This window comes from Abramis brama (genome assembly GCF_963993115.1).
Source record: "Abramis brama genome assembly, chromosome: 5".
Taxonomy (NCBI): Eukaryota; Metazoa; Chordata; class Actinopteri; order Cypriniformes; family Leuciscidae; genus Abramis; species Abramis brama.
Genome location: NC_139967.1, coordinates 34,419,981 through 34,441,664, shown reverse-complemented (window position 1 = coordinate 34,441,664; position 21,684 = coordinate 34,419,981). Strand labels below are relative to the sequence as shown.

At 36.6% G+C, this 21,684-nt stretch overlaps 1 protein-coding gene across 1 annotated transcript; it reads left to right on the top strand.

Moving 5' to 3' along the window:
- Nucleotides 1-134: 134 nt before the first annotated feature.
- On the top strand, nt 135-21,639 carry ptgs1 (prostaglandin-endoperoxide synthase 1). Its single transcript, XM_084115420.1, has 11 exons — nt 135-534; nt 616-705; nt 2,521-2,637; nt 3,219-3,359; nt 11,789-11,932; nt 12,130-12,311; nt 13,596-13,679; nt 14,259-14,505; nt 15,194-15,480; nt 18,398-18,545; nt 18,888-21,639. Exons 1-11 carry the CDS (start codon nt 528-530, stop codon nt 19,232-19,234), a joined length of 1,794 nt encoding a protein of 597 aa, XP_083971546.1. The 5' UTR covers nt 135-527; the 3' UTR covers nt 19,235-21,639.
- Nucleotides 21,640-21,684: the final 45 nt, after the last annotated feature.

Sequence of the window (21,684 nt, the reverse complement as noted above, 5' to 3'; positions counted from 1 at the left end):
GTGATTAATCTTCATGAATCCTTGTTCCGCTGATAAAAAAAAAAAATCATTGTTTAAAAGTAGATTTAATTTATTGGGGTCATATTAGGTTGCGCTTGCACGTATAACGCGCGTTTAGTGTTGCTCAACAGATTCAGACACACGGTGGCGCCCCAGTAAATTATTTTTCTTCTTAACTTGTTCTCAAAGCTGAACTACAGTTACAAGTCGAGATCCATTTAAATGTTTGCATTAGGGGTTTTAATCGCGAGTTTAGTCTGAGGCGAAAGGGTGGAGTTTCTTGGTAGGCTTTTGTGGTTTTATTGTCGCTTTAAAAGTTCCAATTGAACGATTTTTTCTTATCAGTCTGCTAAACGTCCCCGCGAGTTCCTGTGCACGAGCTGACGTGAAGGCTTGCATGCGAAGATAAACGACATGGAATTATTTATTTGGAGTTTTTTCCTTAACACCACTTTTTGAATTCTTTGTGCATTGGTATTGTAATCGTATTTTTTTTTTTTTTTATTCATTTTGCGTTCCAAACTGCAATGAAAGGTGAGCAATTAACATTTTTAAATCTCTTAAGTTTTATGTATCAACTTTGTGGCAAGCCCTATCTGATATCTTCCTTTGCAGCGTTTAACTTTTTCCTGAAGTGGACTTTTATCCTGCTGCTCAGTCTCTCTTTATGTGTTGGTGAAGAAAGCCCAAATTCATCAAACAATGGTAAATATCTCCATTATTTGTGTTATGGTTAAAAAAAGAAAAGAAAAGTCTTCCATGCCAGTATTAATTTAGATTGGTCAGATAAACTCAACTTTAGTATTTTTTCTATTTATTTTTTTATGTCCATTCAGTTTTGTGCTTTCAGCATATATGCTTAAAACATATATCATGACAAGCCTCTTTAACATACTTTGAATTTTTATCCATAAATTAGCCTAGCTTTCATCAAAGTGTCATGATGTTTAATGAAATACGGCTAAAGGCTCAAAAACTAATTTTCTGGGGAAAAAAAATAATAAAAAAAATAATTATATGATTATAATACTATCTGAGTATTATTAAGCATGTTAAATCTCAAAACAGTTTCAAATAGTTTATCACAGATATTTCTAGAATGACTCTTTCCTTTCGTCCTCATGGAGGAATGCGTAAGCAGCAATGAACAAGTCTGATCTTGGTTGGGTAGTTGTGGATGTTATTTCTCTGTTTACATAGTTTGGTTTACTGAATGAATAAAGTGTAGAGGTTTTGTGTTTTGTAAATAGACTAGTAGTTATCCTAAGTTTTGTCAGGTAGTGGTTGTGTTTCTCTGCTCACTGTTGCATGTGCATGAGCTAGATGAAGTTTGTTCAGTAATGCAGTGATGGAAAGTACTGGAGAGAGTAAACGATTTTGGTTATCTGCTGCACAATTTGTGCACACTAACCACATTTCATTCAAAATGTCCTCTATTTTTAGGCTGTGTCTGTCATACTGTCAAGAGAAGTAGAGGGTCATGCCACTGGCAACTATGAGCAAAGTTATGACATGTCTTGTTTTTATGAATAAGCCTTATCAGGGGAAGCCCCTTGTCTCATTCCTATTGAGAATATATTAATAGTATTGAGAAATGTATAAAAAATGTAACCAAAAGCATAGTTTAACAACTCACTGTGACTGTACAATACTGATCATTTCACTTATTTCAAATGTTACATTTGACACCATGAAACAAATTAGTGCAGATGTTCATACCATTTCGGTCATGGTTACAAAATCATCTATTACTATTATTACAAAATGAATTTATCATATCTTCCAGTTAGAGTGTAAAAAAAATAAAATCCTGGAAATTCTGAGAGCTGCATACAAAAACGCATGATGCATTTGCCCTGATGAGGCATGTCATAATGGTTGTGGTAATCTTCAAATATAATCTCAGATCTAAACATGCCTGACATTCTGTATTAAATAAGATTGGGGAGCGCCTGGGAGTCAGAACACCCATGAAACCTTTTATAACTTTGACTTTTTATTATGGCATGTGTTGGAAACTCAGAAGTGAAGACCAGGAGACTCGGTTGTATCTTTATTGAGAACACGAGCTGTTGGTAGCTGCAGTCATCAAGTCTAAATAAGGCAGTGTACATTGTAGTTTGGGAGGCAGTGCTTTGGCTGACAACCTTAAACAAAGCATGCAAATTAAGTATCCAGGTATAGGAACCTGCCCCAGATTCCTGAGTGTTACCAGTCCTAATCCAATTAGCATAACTATTCAAAGAATGGGACAGGGGCTCCAAGAGCCATTAAAGACAAAAGATGAGAGTCTCAGTAATCTGACTCATTTGATTTACAATGAAGAGAACAGGATTGGCAGGAACCTCTCGCTAAAATCTTTGCTTAACCGAATCATTCATCTGTTGTCATCATCTTTACCTTAAATGCTAAATACAATGTACTTCCCCTTAGTTTTTCATGTGACGTTATGTAAGAATGTAAGACCGGCAGATCTTAAACAGATTCTTGAATTTGTAATTCCACACTTGTTTTCTCCAGTGAATCCTTGTTGCTATTACCCTTGTCAAAACCGAGGGATTTGTGTTCGATATGGCATGGACAGATATGAATGTGACTGCACCAGAACAGGATACTACGGAGAAAATTGCACTATACGTATGTATCTCATTCTGACTGTATATTTGTTCTGTATTCTTTGACTAAATGATGGACTGAGCTACAGGTAATAATAATGTTTTACCCTAACCTGAAATTTAAGGCTACCATCTCTTTCATTTTGATATTAACCTAAACTGTAAATTTAGCTGGGTGTACATAATGGCAGCACATACACTTGCTGAATGATTTAAACAGAAAAATAAACTATCACAAATGTTTTGGAAGCAGATGCCTCTTTTGACACAGTCCAACATCTGTGCCAGCCTATTCCAGGCAGAGAGAAAGAACTTTTTGGCTCATGTGATCTGGCTCAATAAAAGGTTTTGCACAAAGTTTCAGTGAAGTTACCAAAGTTACCAAATAGACACAAAAAAAACAATGATGCATGTGTTTGAAAGAGCTTTAGAATAATTAGATTGCTTAATTTAGTGTCAATCCATTTTGAACACAAGTTGGGCCATGTATTGGGCATATATTTTTACCAATGCAGGGTGTATTCATAATCCCAAACAGTTGCACCTTTTCATTCTTTATTAGATTCACACTCTCCACCTCTTTTCTTCCTCTCTCTTCTTCAGCTGAGTTCTGGTCTCGAGTCTCTCGGCTCCTGAAGCCCAGTCCTAATGTTGTCCACTATATCCTAACCCACTTTGACTGGCTATGGGACATCATCAACAGAACGTTCCTCAGGGATTGGCTCATGCACAAAGTGCTCACAGGTTGGTTTTGTTACATACTCAGCATGGCTTGTGTGTTCGCATGTTCATAATGTTGCTCATGTGTATTTATGTGGGATCATTACAGGCATAAATAGTATAATACTGCTTTAGAGTGTTAGGAAATGGCAATGTCTACAAAGTGTACACATTTATTTGTTTGGTTCAGTTTTTTCTCTTGCGTAATGCACCAATGCCTGTTTACAGACAGGATCCATCTTGGAAAACAGTCTCGACTAGTCGAGTCACGAACGCCGTGCTAAGTGAGCTGGTCGATAGGAATTACGCTTGTGAAATCTAACGTAGCACGGCGTTCGTGGCTCGATTAGTCGAGACTGTTTTCCAAGATGGATCCTGTCTGTAAACGCGTAATGTACTGTCTTATTAAACTGTCTGTACACTTACAAAGTTCTCAATGCTTCGGTTTGCATGTAGGGACCCTCATTATGCTACCGTGTTAGTGTGAGGCTATTTTGAGCCTTGTTAGTGGTATTAACTAGCGATTTACTTTTACTTACTCTGTGCCCCATATACTAGCGTTATAAGCTAATCTGTTTTTAAAGATAAAACTCTTTACATTCTATAATCATGAAAACGCATTCCAGGGAACAATCGACTCGGTAACCATGTGTTAATTAACCCCAGGTTCATTTTTCACCGGAGTTGTCCTTTAATTCCCTTACCTGTCCAACAAAAAGCAACTTCGGCATCTACTACTTTTTTTTTTCCATCATCAAATCTTTCCCATTTGTATATGACGTACCGATATTGACGCTAGTTTTTTGTCTTAGCTTGGTCTTCAAGTCTTATTTTAGGGGAAGAGTAGAATAGGTTCACTCATAGTGTAAACATTATTGCTTTATCAGCACACAGACATTAAAGTCTTTGGCTGAGTATCTGCAATACTTCCGGACCAGACCACACATGTTTAGACAGACGTCTTGGTCGGTGGATTAGATATTATCTATTTTCTTTGCTTTGGCAAAACTATCTATAAACTAAATGGCTTGGATGTAGTTCAGATGGTGGTGTATCTGAGCAGGAATGTGTGATTGTGCTCTGCAGTTGTTGTCAAGGGTGTGAGTGAATTTGGCTGGGTGGGTTGTATTTCTTTTCTTGTAAAGGGAGTCTCCTTTAACTCAGCATCCTTCCCTTATTTACCTTAGTCACTACTCTGTGATGAATGGCCCCTGTACTAATTTACAGTCCCTTTTTTATCATTTCCTCCCAGTTGGCGCTCTGTAATGTTTTCCTGTACAGACATTAAAGTCAGTTAAGCTTTATGTAATGTGAATGTGGTGGCAAGATACACCAGGGCCAGAGGAATCTATCTTTTCATTCTGCACTCATTGCAATGAGTCCACTCCAGCCGGCTGTTGCCATGGCAATGCTAATGTACTCTGCAAGAGGCCCTCGAATTCCTCATGTCCTTCACACTGCTGTTGGCCAAAAAATACAATTTCCTTGCATGAGACAAGTTACTGATTATCCTGAGGTACTGTTCCAGGAAAGTGTAATGGAGAGCATGTTAACTCAGAATAAGTCTACCTGTATAGTGGTGTTGCTCAATTGTTTATTGATGCCTCCTGTTTAAATGTGCTTCCATATAACCCCAATATTAGCAGTTGCGTTTTTATTGAACATCTGCTGTGAAAAAAAACAACAACAAAAAAACATTATTATCCTTTTTGGTCTGACTTTATATTAGGTGTACTTAGGTTAAAAAAATGTGTTATACTAATGTTGATGTTGTACTGCAAAACATTTTTGCTGCAGTTGAGGTTTGGTGGTATGGTTAGGTTTAAGGGCGAGTTAAGGTGTAAGGGGAAGTGAACAGTGTAATTGTACAGTACATGCATTTACAGAAATTAACTGCAGCTATAATTACATGAAGGTATTTTTAAAATATAAGTAGTACAACATAACATGTATGTACACAATAAGTGCAATGTATCAAATTATTAATTTAAATGTTAGTACAAAGTAGTCAAAGACACTTATTATACAGTGGGTCCTTATTTTTTATCTAATAAATAACAAAATACAAAATCTATAGGGGGAGACTGGGTATGGCTGTAACACATTTTTTCACCATCTGTAACTCGCTGAATTTTTTTGCTAGAAAAAAAAGGGACAAAATATCACGATTGTGTTGTGATTGTCAAAACATTTGGTAACTAAACAGAATTTCATTAAGTTTAGTGACAACATGTTACAATGTTTACATGGTACAATAACTGGTAGGCTACTTTATTATTGCTTGTCTCTAGTGATGAACGGTTCATGAACGGTTCATTGCGTCTGTCACGTGACAAATGAACGAAAAACTCGGATGGTAAAGTAATTTTGTTCCCTGTTAATTATTTTTGACAGCATAATAATTTTTCGTTTCATTTATTTTATTTATAAAGCACATTTAAAACAACGTAATGTTGACCAATGTGCACATCTGTTAAGAGCCAATTAACCTACTAATAATGATTTCTTAATTCAGAATATGATCAAGATTGGTTAGGTGGATGTGTTCAGGGAATTTGGCTGTTAAATGTATAACATTTAAAGCCACTTAATGAACGAAACGACTCGAAAAAAGATTTTTCATTTTAATGAACGAGATCGAACAAGAGAGTCAGTAAAATTATCCGAAATTCCCATCACGACTTTTAATTCACAAGCTTATGAATCGATTCTGATCTTGATTCAATATCGATTCATTTGGATAAATATCAGGTACAGCTCTATGTTAATTTTTTCTCAAGGTAAAATCTCTTTACTAATGCTGTAAACATACAGGGAGCCCTTTCAGCTGGTATTGTTATTAAAGGTTAAAATTAACAACTCAAATTAATATAATGTGGTTTTTATAATAATAACGTTTTTTTTTTTTATGATATGAGTAAAAATAACATATAATATATAATAAAAAATATGTTTAGCAAAATACTCCTCTCTATAGTTCATTCTTTATTGCTAACTAAGGTAAATGTAACTTGACTGATTGAGCAATTACATAAGGCATGATTAATTTCAGTAAGTTGTAATGTATCTTTCAACATACCTTCTGATGTTCATTAATGTTTATTTAATATTAACAAGTAATAAGAGATGATCGGTTCACAAAGCGCTTGAACTGAGGCTCTACAGCAATCTGTCACACGGCACATTAAAGAGCGCCAAAAGGGTATTTATTGAATTTCGTAATAAAATTGACAGAATTTGAAAGCTGATACTTAGTTTCATGTCAGAGTAACCTGCTCTGTCTTGTCTGTCAGTGTCAGTGTCCACTTTGCTTCACAATCTTTCAATGCGTGGGAAAATAAATGTGTGGCGTGAGAGCGTGAGAACAGTGTCAATTGTGCGACTCTCACGCGTGAGAGTTGGTAGCCCTGTGACTATCAGAGTAACGCTGGTGACAAATGAATGTTGTTTAACAAAAGTGCAAAGTCGGTAGGCCCAAAGACTGCATAGGCCACATTTTACCAATACTTCCTTTGGCTTTGACTTTGAGGTCTGAGAATCCTCACCACTGGCTTTCAACATATTCTTTGCAGCTGATCTGGGGTGCGTTTCCCGAAAGCATCGTTAGCCAACTATGGTCGCAAGTTCCCTCATTACCAATAGAGTTCAATGGACATTGCGATGAACTTGCGACCATAGTTGGCCAACGATGCTTTCAGGAAACGCACCCCTGGCTGACCTGCCATTATTTGAAACCTCATCAGTTCCTTTTTTAAAAACACTGACAGGCACACCTCTATCTGTCTATCTTTTCTTTCTTTCACTGATATTCTGTAAAATTATTTAAAATAAACTGTTCTTAGTTGTATGTAAGGGGATGGCTGTAACACTTTTTAAAGATGTGTTAAAAATTTGTATCAAATAGCACACCCAAGTTCCTAACTGACGACGAAGACTTCACAGAACATCCATCAAGTGTTAGACAGTATTCTAGGTTATTAAATCAAATCAAATCAAATCAAATCAAGTATATTTGTATAGCGCTTTTTACAATACAGATTGTATCAAAGCAGCTTCACAGTATTAAATTAAAATAAAATAATACAACAAGGTTTGTTTCTAGTGGAATTTAAATAATAGCGTTAATAGCCAAAATAGCGTTACTGATTTCAGTATTACATTTGTTTTGTTTTTTGGTCTAATAATTAGAATCTCCGGTTTTTCAGTATTAAGTAGTAGGAAATCTACTAGTCATCTAATTTTCAGCTATGCATTCCATTAATTTTGTGAATTGGTAAGTTTCGTCGGGGCAGGAAGAAATATAAAGCTAAAATATCATCAGCGTAATAATGAAAGCTAATGCCATGCTTCCTAATGATATCTCCCAAGGGTAGCATATGTGGGGTGAAAAGCAACGGTCCTAGTACTGAGCCTTGAGGTACTCCAATACTGAACTTGTGATCTATAAGACATCGCTTACTGATTAATTTCAGTAAGTTGTAATGTGTCTTTCAACATACCTTCTGATGGTCATTAATGTTTATTTAATATTAACAAGTAGTAAGAGACGATCGGTTCACAAAGCGCTTGAACTGAGGCGCTACAGCGATCTGTCAAACACCACATTAAACAGCGCCAAAATGGTATTTTTTTAATTTTGCAATAAAATTGACAGAATTTGAAAGCTGATACTTAGTTTCATGTCAAAGTAACCTGCTCTGTCTTGTCCGTCAGTGTCAGTGTCCACTTTGTTATTTGATTTTTCACTGCGGGAGAAAATGGATGTGTGGCGTGAGAGCGTGAGAACAGTGTCAATTGCCTGAGTCTCACGCTAAACACTGGTGACAAATGAATGTTGTTAACCCTGGAGTGCAAAGTTGGTAGGCCCAAAGACTGCATAGGCCACATTTTACCCATACTTTGTTTGGCATGGAGTTTGAGGTCTGAGAATCCTCACCACTGGCTTTCAACATTTTCTTTGCAGCTGATCTGGCTGGCCTGCCATCATTTGAAACCTCATCAGTTCCTTTTTTAAAAACACTGGCAGGCACACCTCTATCTGTCTATCTTTTCTTTCTTTCACTGATATTCTGTAAAATTATTTAAAAGAAAATGTTCTTAGTTGTATGTAAGGGGATGGTTGTAACACTTAAAGATGTGTTAAATCCCACCCCACCCCTGTCAACCATTGTTTAGCTAGCTGTATTATTAGCATAATGGTTTGAAATTAGCAGGCTAAAAATGCTTCACATTTGCATTATTTCATTAAATATGAAATAAAATATACTGTAGTTTTCTAGCCTTGACAACCGTTCATATGGGATCTGAGAAGAAGTGGGTAAACTTGCTGACACATACAACTAAAGAACAGGGTTTTTTTTAATAATTTTACAGAATGCCACTGAAAGAAAGAAAAGAAAGACAGATAGAGGTTTTCAAAAATAAAAAAAGGTTTTCAAAAAAGGAACTGGTGAGGTTTCAAGGAATAGCAGGTTCTCAGATTCTCAGACCTCAAACTCAAAGCCAAGTGTGGGTAAAATGTGGCTTATGCAGTCTTTGGGTCTACCAAGTCTGCACTCCAGGGTTAACAACATTCATTTTATCACTAATGTGACTCTGATTGAGTATTCACACGTAGACACACAAACCCCCACACATTGACAGTGTTTTTTGTTAGACCTATATGTTCTGACTTACTGAGTCTGAAATTTTTGTATGCGTTTTTTTGTATTTGTGATTCGGTGGCTCTGAATTGTCAAAACACCATTCAAAATGGATGTGAAAAACGCAGAAAATCTAACCCGATCAGAATTCGTTTATGACGGACGAAAGTTTCGGAGGCAGTGTGTAAGCGTGATTGACAAAACATGAGGTCGTATTTATTTTTTAACTTGGACAATAAATTTTGGACACGAATTTCAGACTCAGTGTGCAAGGACCTGTCCACTGGAGTTGAGTCAAGTGTTTTATTAAGCATAAATATAGTTAAGGAAGTTTGTTCTAGTAAACTAATTTACACACACATGCACAAACAGAAAGTGGATTTGAGTTATGATCAGTCACAGCGAGAGAGACATTGTTTTGAATTGTTTTATTGGATTGCTTAAACATTTTTTTTTAAGCATATTGCATAGTGCGGCCTCTGTTTTTGCTTCTTTAGATTAATTGTTACAACTTACCTAAGCATGTGCTACAACCTACCTCAGTAGTGGCCTCCATTTCTTTCTTGACATCAACCAGTAGCGAACCGTGACTCTCGAACCTCGGCCCTCTCACCCTCTTCCCTCGTCGGGAAGAAAGTAAACTCAGCCTAAAATCATTCTACCTTATTGTTCTCTTCTATAATACTGCATGTTACCTTTGACAAGAAATGCCACAAGTAGGCATGTGCCGGTATAAAATTTTCATGCTGCGATTAATTGATTGAGCTTTTATCACGGTATACGGTATTATCACGATATTTTAATTGCACAAGAGAAATGGATGGATTGGGGCCGGGGGATGTAAAAAAAACAACTTGCATCACAATAGGTGTAATTGTGATTGTCAAAACATTTGGTAACTAAACAGAATTGTATTAAGTTTAGTTACAACATGTTACAATGTTTACATGGTACAATGACTGGTAGGCTACTGTTTGTATTATTGCTTAACACAATTTTCACGATTTCAATTCAATTTGATTTCAATGTTGATTCACTATTGACTCATTTGGATAAATATTAGGTAGGCTACAGTAGATAGCCTACATGTTAATTTTTCTGAAGAAAAAAATACATCTCACATAATGCTGTAAACATACAGAGAGCCCTATCAGCTGGTATTATTAAATGTTAAAAATAACAAATTAAATTAAATATAATGCGGTTCTCATTATAATAACAATTATGTAATGACACAAGTAAAAATATAATAAATATGTAATATAGTGCACATATTTAGCAAAATACTAACGTGCTGGTCATTAAATGGCTTTCCTGAGGTAAATGTAACGTTCTGTGACATAATTGTTGTCCTGCAGTTTTATTGACCTCTTTCCGTGGCTGAAAAACACTGATTGATCGATATTATGTATGAGGCATATATACCTTTCGGTAAGTTGTACTGTATCTTTAAATAAAAAGTAACAGATGATCGGTTTACTTGAACTGAGGCGCTACAGCGATCTGTCACATTTACAAGCGCCAAAACAGTATTTATTGTCTGAATTTCGTAATAAAATGGACAGAACCTGAGAGCTGATAATTTTTTTCATATCAAAAGTAACCTGCTCTGTCTAGTCTGTCGGGTGTCAGTGTCCTCTTTGCTCCCCGATTTTTCTTTGTGTGAGAAAATGGATGTGTGGCATCCTGAATGCGTAGAGTTGACAGCCCTGCTTTTAGAAATCGACGGCAGCGTTCCTCCTTCCGCCATGCTTCTTCTCCATGTGAGGATTGTTTACATTAGACTAGAGTGCGCACTGCGCCGCATGCACACAGTGCTTCATGTGGGGATTGTTTACATCAGAGTGCGCACGTGTTTTGCGCAGCATATATGCAGTGTTTTTTTAAGCGGTTGATGGCAAATAAGCTAATGCGCGTTCTAAAAATCTAAATTCTGATCTATTATTTTTCACGGTATTTTGAAGTGCCCACGATAACAATATCGTGCGTGCATATTCATTACCGCGGTTTATCGCATTACCGAATACCGGCACATGTCTAGCCACAAGCAAACATCAGAGTGAGTGTGAGAGTTCTCACCAAAATTCAACAAAAAGTAATAAAATGCAAATCATCATTACAAATAATTGCACAATCGATGTCATTTCAGCGGATTATGGTGACAACTGGCCACAAAACCAACAAAATTGAATGTAAGCCAACTCATGACCAAAGCACATTAGCGACATACACTTCCGCATCATAGGCGGTGGCTAAGTCCAAAATCGTATACTCTCTTGAGTGGGTACTTACGTAATTACTTCACAACCACTAAAAAAGTACGTTCTATAAAGTATGAATATGTGTAGTATGAATGTAATCCGAACGTACTACTTTTGCCATGTTGTCATTATCATGTGACCTTCCAGCTTCAGTTACGTCGCTTCACCTCCATTCACAAATCCTCTCCCGTGGCCTCATGGGATAGTAAAGTATCCATCATATGCACACTTCAGAACCTCACCAGAAGTAGGTCATCCAGGTACTTTTTTATGAGTACTGTGATTTCAGACATACCAGTTTTGCCACATACTGTTTTTCGCCTATATAGTAGGGAAGTATGCGATTTCAGATGCAGCCAGTGAACAGCGATCATGGCATTTTGGAATCCATCACCAAAACCAGCAATGTTGTTTCAAAGCGAGTCTCTTTCAATAATAGGAAAATGTATAGTGGTCAACTGCAATGCCAAGCTTGTTGTATCATTTGTTTTGTGTTTTTCTAGGTATCATTTTGTCTGATGGTGTTTTTGAATATACTCTCCTTTCACAGTAAGAGCCAACTTAATCCCAAGCCCCCCTACATACAATTCCAAATATGATTACTTGAACTGGGAGGCGTATTCCAACACCACCTACTACACAAGGATTCTGCCACCAGTCCCTCAGGACTGCCCCACACCAATGGGAACCAAAGGTAAGAGAGTCTGGTCATGCAAGTCTACTCCAGATCAGTGTAGCCTCTTCCCTGTGAAGGACACAAGATCTGAAAATGTATTTTTTCCTCATAAGAAGCAATATTAAAATGTTCTAAGGCATGCATATCACTATACTAAAGTCTCTGGAAATACCTTTGTCTTTGTCTGTAATAAAATCATTCCATGTGTCTCTCAGGAAAAATGAAGCTTCCAGACCCCAAGCTTCTTGTAGAGAAGTTCATGTTAAGACGGAATTTCAGGCTGGACCCTCAGGGAACAAATTTGATGTTCGCCTTTTTCGCTCAGCACTTCACGCACCAGTTTTTTAAGACTCACAACCGTGTGGGACTTGGGTTCACAAAAGGTCTGGGTCACGGGGTGAGTCACAATTTTTTTTAATTAAACGTATTATCTCCTAATAAGCTTATCAAATAAAGTGTTTGATAGCTTTACCTGTGCAGATTTATTATTATTTTTATTTTGCATTAATGAAAAAGAGATGATACAATGTTTCTCTCAGACACTAGTCCAGTGGCGTAACGAGCCAACACCGGGCCCTTAAGCAGGATTATCAAGGCGGGCCCCCCTACTACAACACGAGATGACGCTACACGCACAAAAAAAAAAAAAAAAAAAAACTGCTGGTGACGGCGCACCATAATAACACATTGTTACTATTACTGTCACTGCTATATACACATAGGCCTAGGTCCAAATACATAAAAAAAGATGCTCGCTTACATTATATCTGCATTTTCCAGGCTTTCCTCTGTGCGAAGTTGTCGATCATATCCTTAAGATCCAGAGAGCGCGCACGGCATTCTCAATTGACAGTATGGCTAGCATTAACCACGGAGCTGCTACTACCAACGGTCGCTTCAGGTGCTTTACTCGCTTCACTCCCTTGCTCCATCTCGATCTCCCCCTGTGTCATCTTTTTAAAGAAGCTTCCTATTTTTGGTAATTTATTAGTTAATTTATCAAATTCCTCTTTTCGTTTGCGCTTTTGAAAGCCACTTTTGTGTTAAAAATTTGACGACTCCATATCTGTCTCAAGTTCAACGTTTTTTACTGTTTTGCACGCAATGCGCATGTTCACCCGGGGATTCCCCAGTCCCAATTCGAAACAAATTACACCAAATTCATCATTGTTCGTTTCAAACATTGATTTATTTAATGATCAGTCAAATATGTTGTTGTCATTATTTATTCAAATCAATTCGCAAAAAATTAAAATGCGATCAAAAAAGTAAAATGCGATAGGGGGACCCGACTGTCAATCAATATCTTCCAGTAACGTGGGTGGGCCCCTGATTGGTCCGGGCCCATAAGCAACCGCTTACCCTGCTTACCGATAGTTACGCCTGTGCACTAGTCTATGTCTGTTAAGAACCTGCTGTTTTTTCACAGTAGGATATGCAGGAACCACATTCATCCACACTCATATTACATACAATGTTGGAAGGACATTAATTTCATATTTTAATTTCAGCATAGGCTATATAAAGCCTTGTTACCTCTTGTTACCTCTTATGATTGATTGTTTGAATCAGTGTTGTATGCAATGAAAACAAAAAATAACTTAGTTTTGTACTGTATTTGCTATTTGCTGAGTGTCTGTATTTTAAAAAATACAATTTTAGATTGCATTTTGAAAACTAGGTGGATGCTGGACACATTTATGGAGATTCTCTTGATCGCCAGCTGGACCTCAGACTGCATAAAGATGGGAAATTGAAGTACCAGGTACTGTTCACATCAGGCATGTTGTGAAGTCATCAGTCGTGCTAGGCTGAGCATGTCTTCAAGGAAATGTCAGTCTGTTTAATGCTTATTCGTGAAACAGTCTCACTTTTACCATTCTTCTACCATAAAACAGTTTACATTCAATCATATTTACATGTTTTACAAATTATATATACATAATAATTCTGCTTGTGTTTCATGAGTGAGAACATATGTATTTTCAGTTGCTTCATTTCACAGCTGTGTGCAAGTATTTCCTTCTCAATGAGCTTAACCTCATTGTGGGTGTGATTATAGTTTAAACATGTGGTTTTTGTTAGGCGTCAGTGATGTCATGTAAAATACTGCACACTGTTTAGTCTAGTAGCAGTAAATACCGTATCTAGTGTGCTTGGCTGGTTAATGTGAGCACATAAATCACTTATTAAAACAACTTTAAAAGTGATTTCAGATCGCTCGTTGTTTAAAATAATTCACTTATTTACTGGTACTGAAAAAGAAATAAGAGAGAACAAGAAGTATTGAAACATCTTCTCAATTCTGCATTTTACCACATTTTTCTGTTTGGCTCTGATGCAGGTTGTCAGTGGTGAGATATACCCCCCTACTGTGCTAGATGCGCAGGTCAAAATGAGCTATCCACCGTCTGTTCCTCCAGAGAAGCAGTTGGCCATTGGGCAAGAGGTGTTTGGACTGCTGCCAGGTCTCAGTATGTACGCCACCTTGTGGCTGCGTGAGCACAACCGTGTGTGTGATATCCTGAAACAAGAACATCCGACCTGGGGGGATGAGCAGCTGTTTCAGACTGCCAGGCTAATCATTATAGGTAAAGATTTCCTCAGATCCATATAAAAATAATTGTCGAGAGAATACTTCAAAATATATACCACTCAAATAATGTACTTTGCAGTCATGGTTGTGTGCCATTTAGAATGCCTTTAAAATTCCAGTTCCATTCCTGAATTTGAATGAATTGAATTAGGATGTAGAACTGTAATTAAAATTTACATTAGCAAGAAGAATTTTAATGAATCAAGTATATTACATTGAAGTTTTGTTTTATATATATGTATATAATTTATACATATAATCATTTATACATATACTTTTTCATACAAGAGATTTTATTATTCATTTAACATGATATTTTAATATATTTATATTTAACAAATTAACTTTATTGTCAAAGTCAACTCATTAATTGAAAGAGAGACAATTCATAAATTATGAATTTCCTCCAACCTTGGTGTCTATTTCAATTCTGGTGTCTTATCCTAGTGCTATTATATTATATTATATTATATTATATTATATTATATTATATTATATTATATTATATTATATTATATTATATTCAAAAAATTTCAAACACTGAATATCCTCTATGCTATTCTATCAAATGTAGGTTTACAAGAGTGCTCACAGTTTTCCTTTGTGGTACACTATTTACATTTTTTTTTGTCATTTATTGTTTTTACTAATTTATTGTAAAATGTTGACTCCCTAAACTCAAGGCGAGACCATTCGTATTGTGATCGAGGACTATGTGCAGCATCTGAGCGGTTACCAGCTGAAGCTCCGGTTTGATCCCAAGTTGCTGTTCACCTCACAGTTCCAGTACCAGAACCGCATTGCTGTGGAGTTTAGTCAGCTTTACCACTGGCACCCGCTCATGCCTGACAGCTTCCACATCGATGGAGATGACATTCAGTACCCTCAGTTCCTTTTCAACACCTCTATCCTCACCCACTACGGGGTGGAGAAGTTGGTTGAGGCCTTCTCAACCCAACCCGCAGGACAGGTAATGGCACCATAAGGGTTGTAGGAGAGAACTTAATCACTTCAACATCTGTTCTAAAAGAGAAGAAGGTGCAGTGAGCCTTGGGTTGTGTGTGGGTTATGTTTAGGTCTGTTTTTGTCATTCCAAGGGTCATTTCCAATGAGTTTACCACCCTCATCTATTGAAACATGTCTGTAAGTGTTTTATTGCAGAGGGACATAGAAGCCCCATAATTAAAATTTTACCCCAAAATTACTTCCCTTACCCTCATGCCATCCCAGATCTTCAAATGAACACAAACATATTTTTAGAAAAATAATCTATCTCTGTGAGTCCATATAATGTAAGTGGACGGGAGCTCCATACTTGATGCTTTAAAAACCACACAAAGTGAACACGACGGTAATCCAAACAACCCTAACCAGACGCGCCGCGACATGCGATGATTCTATCATCATTGCCGAGAGAGTCCCCCCCCCCCCACGCACTGTGATTGGCTGTGATTTGTATCGCGTCCCATAGTCGTGTCTGGTGTGGACAGACAAATTATTTGTCGCTAGAATCTTATTACATCGTGTCTGGTTAGGACACGGTGTAAGGCCATGTCCATCACAGCCTTTTTCCCAAGGCAAGTGTATTTTTCCAGTTGTTTTCAATGTGAGCGGCGCGTTATAAAGACAGCAGCAGTGACCACAGAACGTAATACTCGTTGAATGAATGTGCACAAACTTTTTATTTAACTAAATCACGAACACATAACTAATTTAAACAAACACACACACACAATCATGCATACATGGATAAAATGGAAAGGGAATGTGAATGAATGAAACCAAAACAGAAACAGGGGAATGAAGCTATGGAAACATAACCACAAACGTAACAGTCAGTTAATCTCCTGAACAGAACTATCAGCACTTTGGTAACAAGGGGTTGTAACAGCTTATACTAAACCTCTGCACTGCCTTAACCGTTGAATGAGCGTACGGTTACAGTCTCAGGAGAAAGACTTGATGGTTCAGTAGTTCGATGGTGGTGCAGTTGCAATCAAATTCTACCGGTTTGAATGGAGTGATGACAATCTTGCGGTGTTAGTCTGACTCTGTTATGGTCAAGGAAGTTACAGTAGGGCTGGTTGTAATTTTAGGCCCCTCCGGGCTTGACCAATGAAAAAGGTGTATTTTTCAAGCGGGAAAGGTTTCTTTGTTTGGAAGCTAACTCATTTGCATGATCAGTCTGAGCTGGCAGTTTGTCCCCTCATACTCTGATTGATATAACAAGCATTCAATGCATGCTATAAAGAGGTGATATACACCAATGTGCAGAGTGTTAAACAAGGATCATTTTGATAGGAAGCATGAGGTTACTACAACTAGTAGTTCTAACATAAGGCATGCATAAAACAGTATACAATACAAAAAGACAATATACAAAACAGTAATGATACACACAGTGTCCTGGGGTTAAGCATGTTCCTTCATAGTACGTTTGTATATGAATTAATGGAGAAAAGTTTGTTTTATGGTTCGCCTGTGTCTATTTTTCACATGGAACCTTCTGCATTTTTCTACGTCGTAAATCATGTCTTATCTCACTGGCATGTCTTTGCTGCCATGGTAACCAGGGGCCTGTTCTGCTCTTTTAGGGGTTGTCACAAACTGTCACATAGTTTGGTTTTTGGGAGAGGGGGTTTGCTGGATTATTCATTCAATATAATGAATAATTGTGTGTCTGATTGGTCCAACTGCTACAATGTTTCGGAAGACATTGATTTATTAACTGGGGTTGTATGGATTACTATCTTGTTCACTTTGCATGTTTTTAGAAGCATTAACTTTGAGATATTTATCCACTTAGATTAAATGATATCGGAAGAGATGTGTGTTCATCTTTTGGATGGAGTATCCCTTTAACTGTAAAATAGTTTAGCTGAACAAGAGAATACAGACAGAAACATTTGTAATGTATATGTAGGTATAATCTGATGGGTATGTTTCTGAGAAACTCACATGATGGTGTGATTTCTGTTGTATAAACATTAAGCCTTTACATCATAGCATAATCATCCCTGTGGGTAGGATCACACCAAATATGTGCCTGCAGAATATCAACAAAAGCTCTGCAGGACCTGAACTAATGTTGATCAATGGTAAACACTGAATTCCACATTCCAAAATTCTTATGCTCACCAAGGCTGCATTTATTTAATAAAAATACACTAAAAACAGTAATATTGTGAAATATTATTACAATTTAAATTAATTGTTTTCTATTTTTATAAATGTAAAAATGTCATTTATTCCTGTGATGTCAGAGCTGAATTGTCATTTATTCCTGTGATGTCAGAGCTGAATTTTCAACATCATTATGTGTCATATGATCCTTCAGAAATCATTCTAATATGCTGATTTGCTGCTAAAGAAACATTTATTACTATTATCATCATCAGTGTTTTTGCTGCTTAACATTTTTGTGGAAACAATGATACCATTCAAACATTTGTGGTAAGATTAAAACAAAAGAGTGAAATTAATACTTTTATTCATCAAGGATGCATTAAATTGATCAAAAGTGAAGACATTTCTAATGTTACAAACGATTTCTGTTTAATAAATGCTTTAATAAATGCAAATAAATTACATTTTCAAATATTCGGTCACTTAAGTTTAGATTCTAATTCTCACTTTTATTAAATAAATGCAGCCTTGGTGAGCATAAGAGACTTCTTTCAAAAACATAAACAAAATTGTTTCCAAACCTTTGACAGGCACTGTAGATATGCTTTTACTTATTTTTAATAGATGAAAATGACATTGAATGTAATGTTTCACTAAGGGATTTAATGTACAACATTTGTTATTTTTAAATGATCGTTTTTATGGTAAAGATGGCTTATTTAGTATTTTTTTTAATTATAAATCTCTTTGTGCTGGAACAGATTGGAGGTGGTCATAATATTCACCCAGCGGTGTGCAAAGTAGCTCAGGGGGTCATCATTGAATCGAGGGAGCTTCGACTTCAGCCCTTCAATGAGTATCGCAAGAGATTCAATCTGAAACCCTATACGTCATTCTCAGAATTTACAGGTATGATTGTACTAACACTTTTTTAATGCTTCATTTACAATGAAAAGTACAAGGAAAGAATCATGGACAAATTATCGTCATTAGTGCCTATAAAGAGCTTATGTGGTTTCTTGAATGCTCAATAGATATATTATTTTTAAGAGGTCAGAATGTATTTGATTCATCATTCATTTTTAAGGGGTAATGAGAGAAATGAGGACAGGCTGAAAATTCAGGGTTACGTTTTGGATTATATACTTAATGTTCAAACAATGTTTGGCTGCTTATACATCTGCCCACAACTGCACACAATATTTATGCAGTGTGTATTGGCTGTTAATGGCTGAAATTATTGTTTTACAGGAGAGGAAGAAATGGCTAAAGAACTAGAGGAACTCTACGGCGATATCGATGCGCTGGAGTTCTACCCAGCTCTTCTCCTAGAGAAGACACGACCTGGTGCGATATTTGGCGAAAGCATGGTGGAAATGGGAGCCCCATTTTCCCTAAAAGGCCTGATGGGAAATCCCATTTGCTCCCCTGACTACTGGAAGCCCAGTACATTTGGGGGGCAGACAGGCTTTGATATAGTAAACTCTGCTACTTTGAAGAGACTGGTTTGCCTCAATACAAAATGGTGTCCTTATGTATCTTTCCATACTCCTCCATCAGATTATAAACAAGAGAGGACATCTCACGGTGAACTTTAGCATAGTGTACTTCTCGAATCTGTTTTAAGTCACAGACCACAATTTTGATCTTTAATAAGGAGCTTAATGATATGCTAGTAATGATCTGTATGAACTAGTAATAAGAGTTATTAGAGAGTTGTTATTTGTTAAAAGGTGATTGAAGAATAATTTTTCATAATATTACAATATAATGGGTAACACTTTACAACAAGGTTCATTAGTTAACATTAGTTAATGTATTAACTAACATGAACTAACCATGAGCAATACATGTGTTATTGTATTTGTTAATCTTTGTTAACTTTAGTTAAAAAATACAGCTGTTCATTGTTTGTTCATGTTAGTTCACAGTGCATTAACTAATGTTAACAAGATTTTTATAATGTATACGTGCAGTTCATTATTAGTGCATGCTAACCAATGTAGTTAACTAATGTTAACTAATGAACCTTATTGTAAAGTGTTACCATAATGAATGGTTTTGCAATATGAAATAATGTTCAGAAAGAACACACATGAGTATTTTATGGACTTAATTGACTCTTTGCTAAGTCCCGTCTTAAAAAAATTTGTATGAAGTGTTTATGGGAAGTTTGTCTGAGTTAGAAACAATAACTAAAGGGGTGGAGCTTAACAAAAGATCAGTTCGAGGATTGACTCTGAGGTTGGTTATTATTGGCTCCATAGATTCAGTATTCTGGTAGGACTTTACAATTAGTTTCCATTTGTTAATATTAGTTAACATGAACTAACACTGAAAAGTACTTATAAAGCATTTATTAATCTGAGGGGCCATTTTCAACTGAAAACTTTTTATGCATTTTGGCCGAACATTTACACAATAATGGTGTTTTGGGAGAAACGTTTTTTTCAGTGCAAGTTTTTGAAAACGCTACTGTTATCGTCTCCATGTAAACTACAAAAACGTACATGCGTGTTCACATAAATAATTACTGTAACAAATTTACTGCTTATTGTCAGTTAATATTTGTTAATGCATTAACTAATTTTAACTAATGGAACCTTATTGTAAAGTGTTATAGGCTTATAGGCTTACATACACCCGGTGCAATGCAGCGCCAGGCACAACGCAAGTGTTTTTTGCTAGTTTCAGCCCGACGCAGTTATCATGTTCCCGTCCTGTGCCTTGTTGTTTAAATAGCAAATGTATTTGCGCCCATGGTCTGGTCTGAATATGAGGTGTGTTCAGGCGCATTGTTGTCGCGTTGCTATTTTGAGGCAACTGAAATGGACTGCGGTATTTTTAGGGCGCATTAGTAATATGCACCTATAGGCGGGTGCACAACGCGCATACACTCTGCTTATTACAAACACACCAACCCACAAACATGCCAAATATGAAAAAATAAAGGATTACAATGTAAAAGATTATTATTGTGTACATAAAGATATGGTGGAATCCGGCTTGCCCCGTAGACGCTTTAACCTCGCGCAAGAGCAGATCCGTTTGCTCTCTGGAGAAGCGTTCAGTCTTTCCGCTTGCAAATTCTGCCATGTAAATAGCGAATCCGCCATGGTGCGAGCGCAACTGGCTTTTAAAGGGAATAGGAGATGAGACTCTGATTGGTTTATTGCACGTAAAGCCCAAAACACTCCCATTACTCATTAAGAGAATTTTAGACCTTTTTAGACCATGCTTTTGTGTTGGTAAACTAGCAAAAGTGGATTCGGACACGCCCTAAGTGCACTTGCGCCGTGCGCTTTAGACCATGCGCTTAGATCGTTAAAATAGGGCCCTATGTGTTTCTTTACAAAGTGACATCACCAACTACTGGCCTGGCATTCAAAATACAGTGTTTTTAGTCTTTCTTTTTTTTGTATGGGGATCATTTTGACAACTTTGTTGTCTGTACAAAGGAAAAACTTTTCAGTTTTTAGTATATCGTTGACGTGTAAACGTCCCCTTAGGTTTACAGGCACTCATGTTGCCAAACATCCATCCATCCATTTTCCAAACCACTCGTCTTATGTAGGGTCGGTGGAGTCTATCCCAGGGAAACACCCTGGACGAATGGATGGCCAGTCCATCGCAGGCAAAATAAACATTTAGCTTTTTTTATTAATAGCTCTCAAAAAAACAAAAAAAATGTATTTGCCTCATAGTTTGTTCTGTTTAGTAATTTTACGGTCTAATGTATTGTTCAACTTGAAAAAAGTAATTTGGCATTGAACTTTGAATATGTGATTGGCCAGTTTTTTTTCAGTGTTTACTGTTGTATTAATTTTTCTTCCTTGATAGAAATGAATGTGACCTTATAATATTCCTGTCCTTCAAAGCAAAAGGAGAGCATTTGTAGCAATCTCATTATTATGATATTTTTCTGCAATATGATTTTGTTTGTCAAAAATAACTTTATCTGTATGTCTGAAATGAATAAAACAGGAAATCTTCTATTTTACAAGTTTTTAAATTGTACATTTGAATGGCAAAATATTGCTTACCATTT

Coding starts and splice junctions, on each gene's coding strand:
- ptgs1 (XM_084115420.1), top strand. Junction 3,360..11,788: donor CATGCACAAAGTGCTCACAG/GTTGGTTTTGTT, acceptor CTCCTTTCACAG/TAAGAGCCAACTTAATCCCA. Junction 11,933..12,129: donor CACACCAATGGGAACCAAAG/GTAAGAGAGTCT, acceptor TGTGTCTCTCAG/GAAAAATGAAGCTTCCAGAC.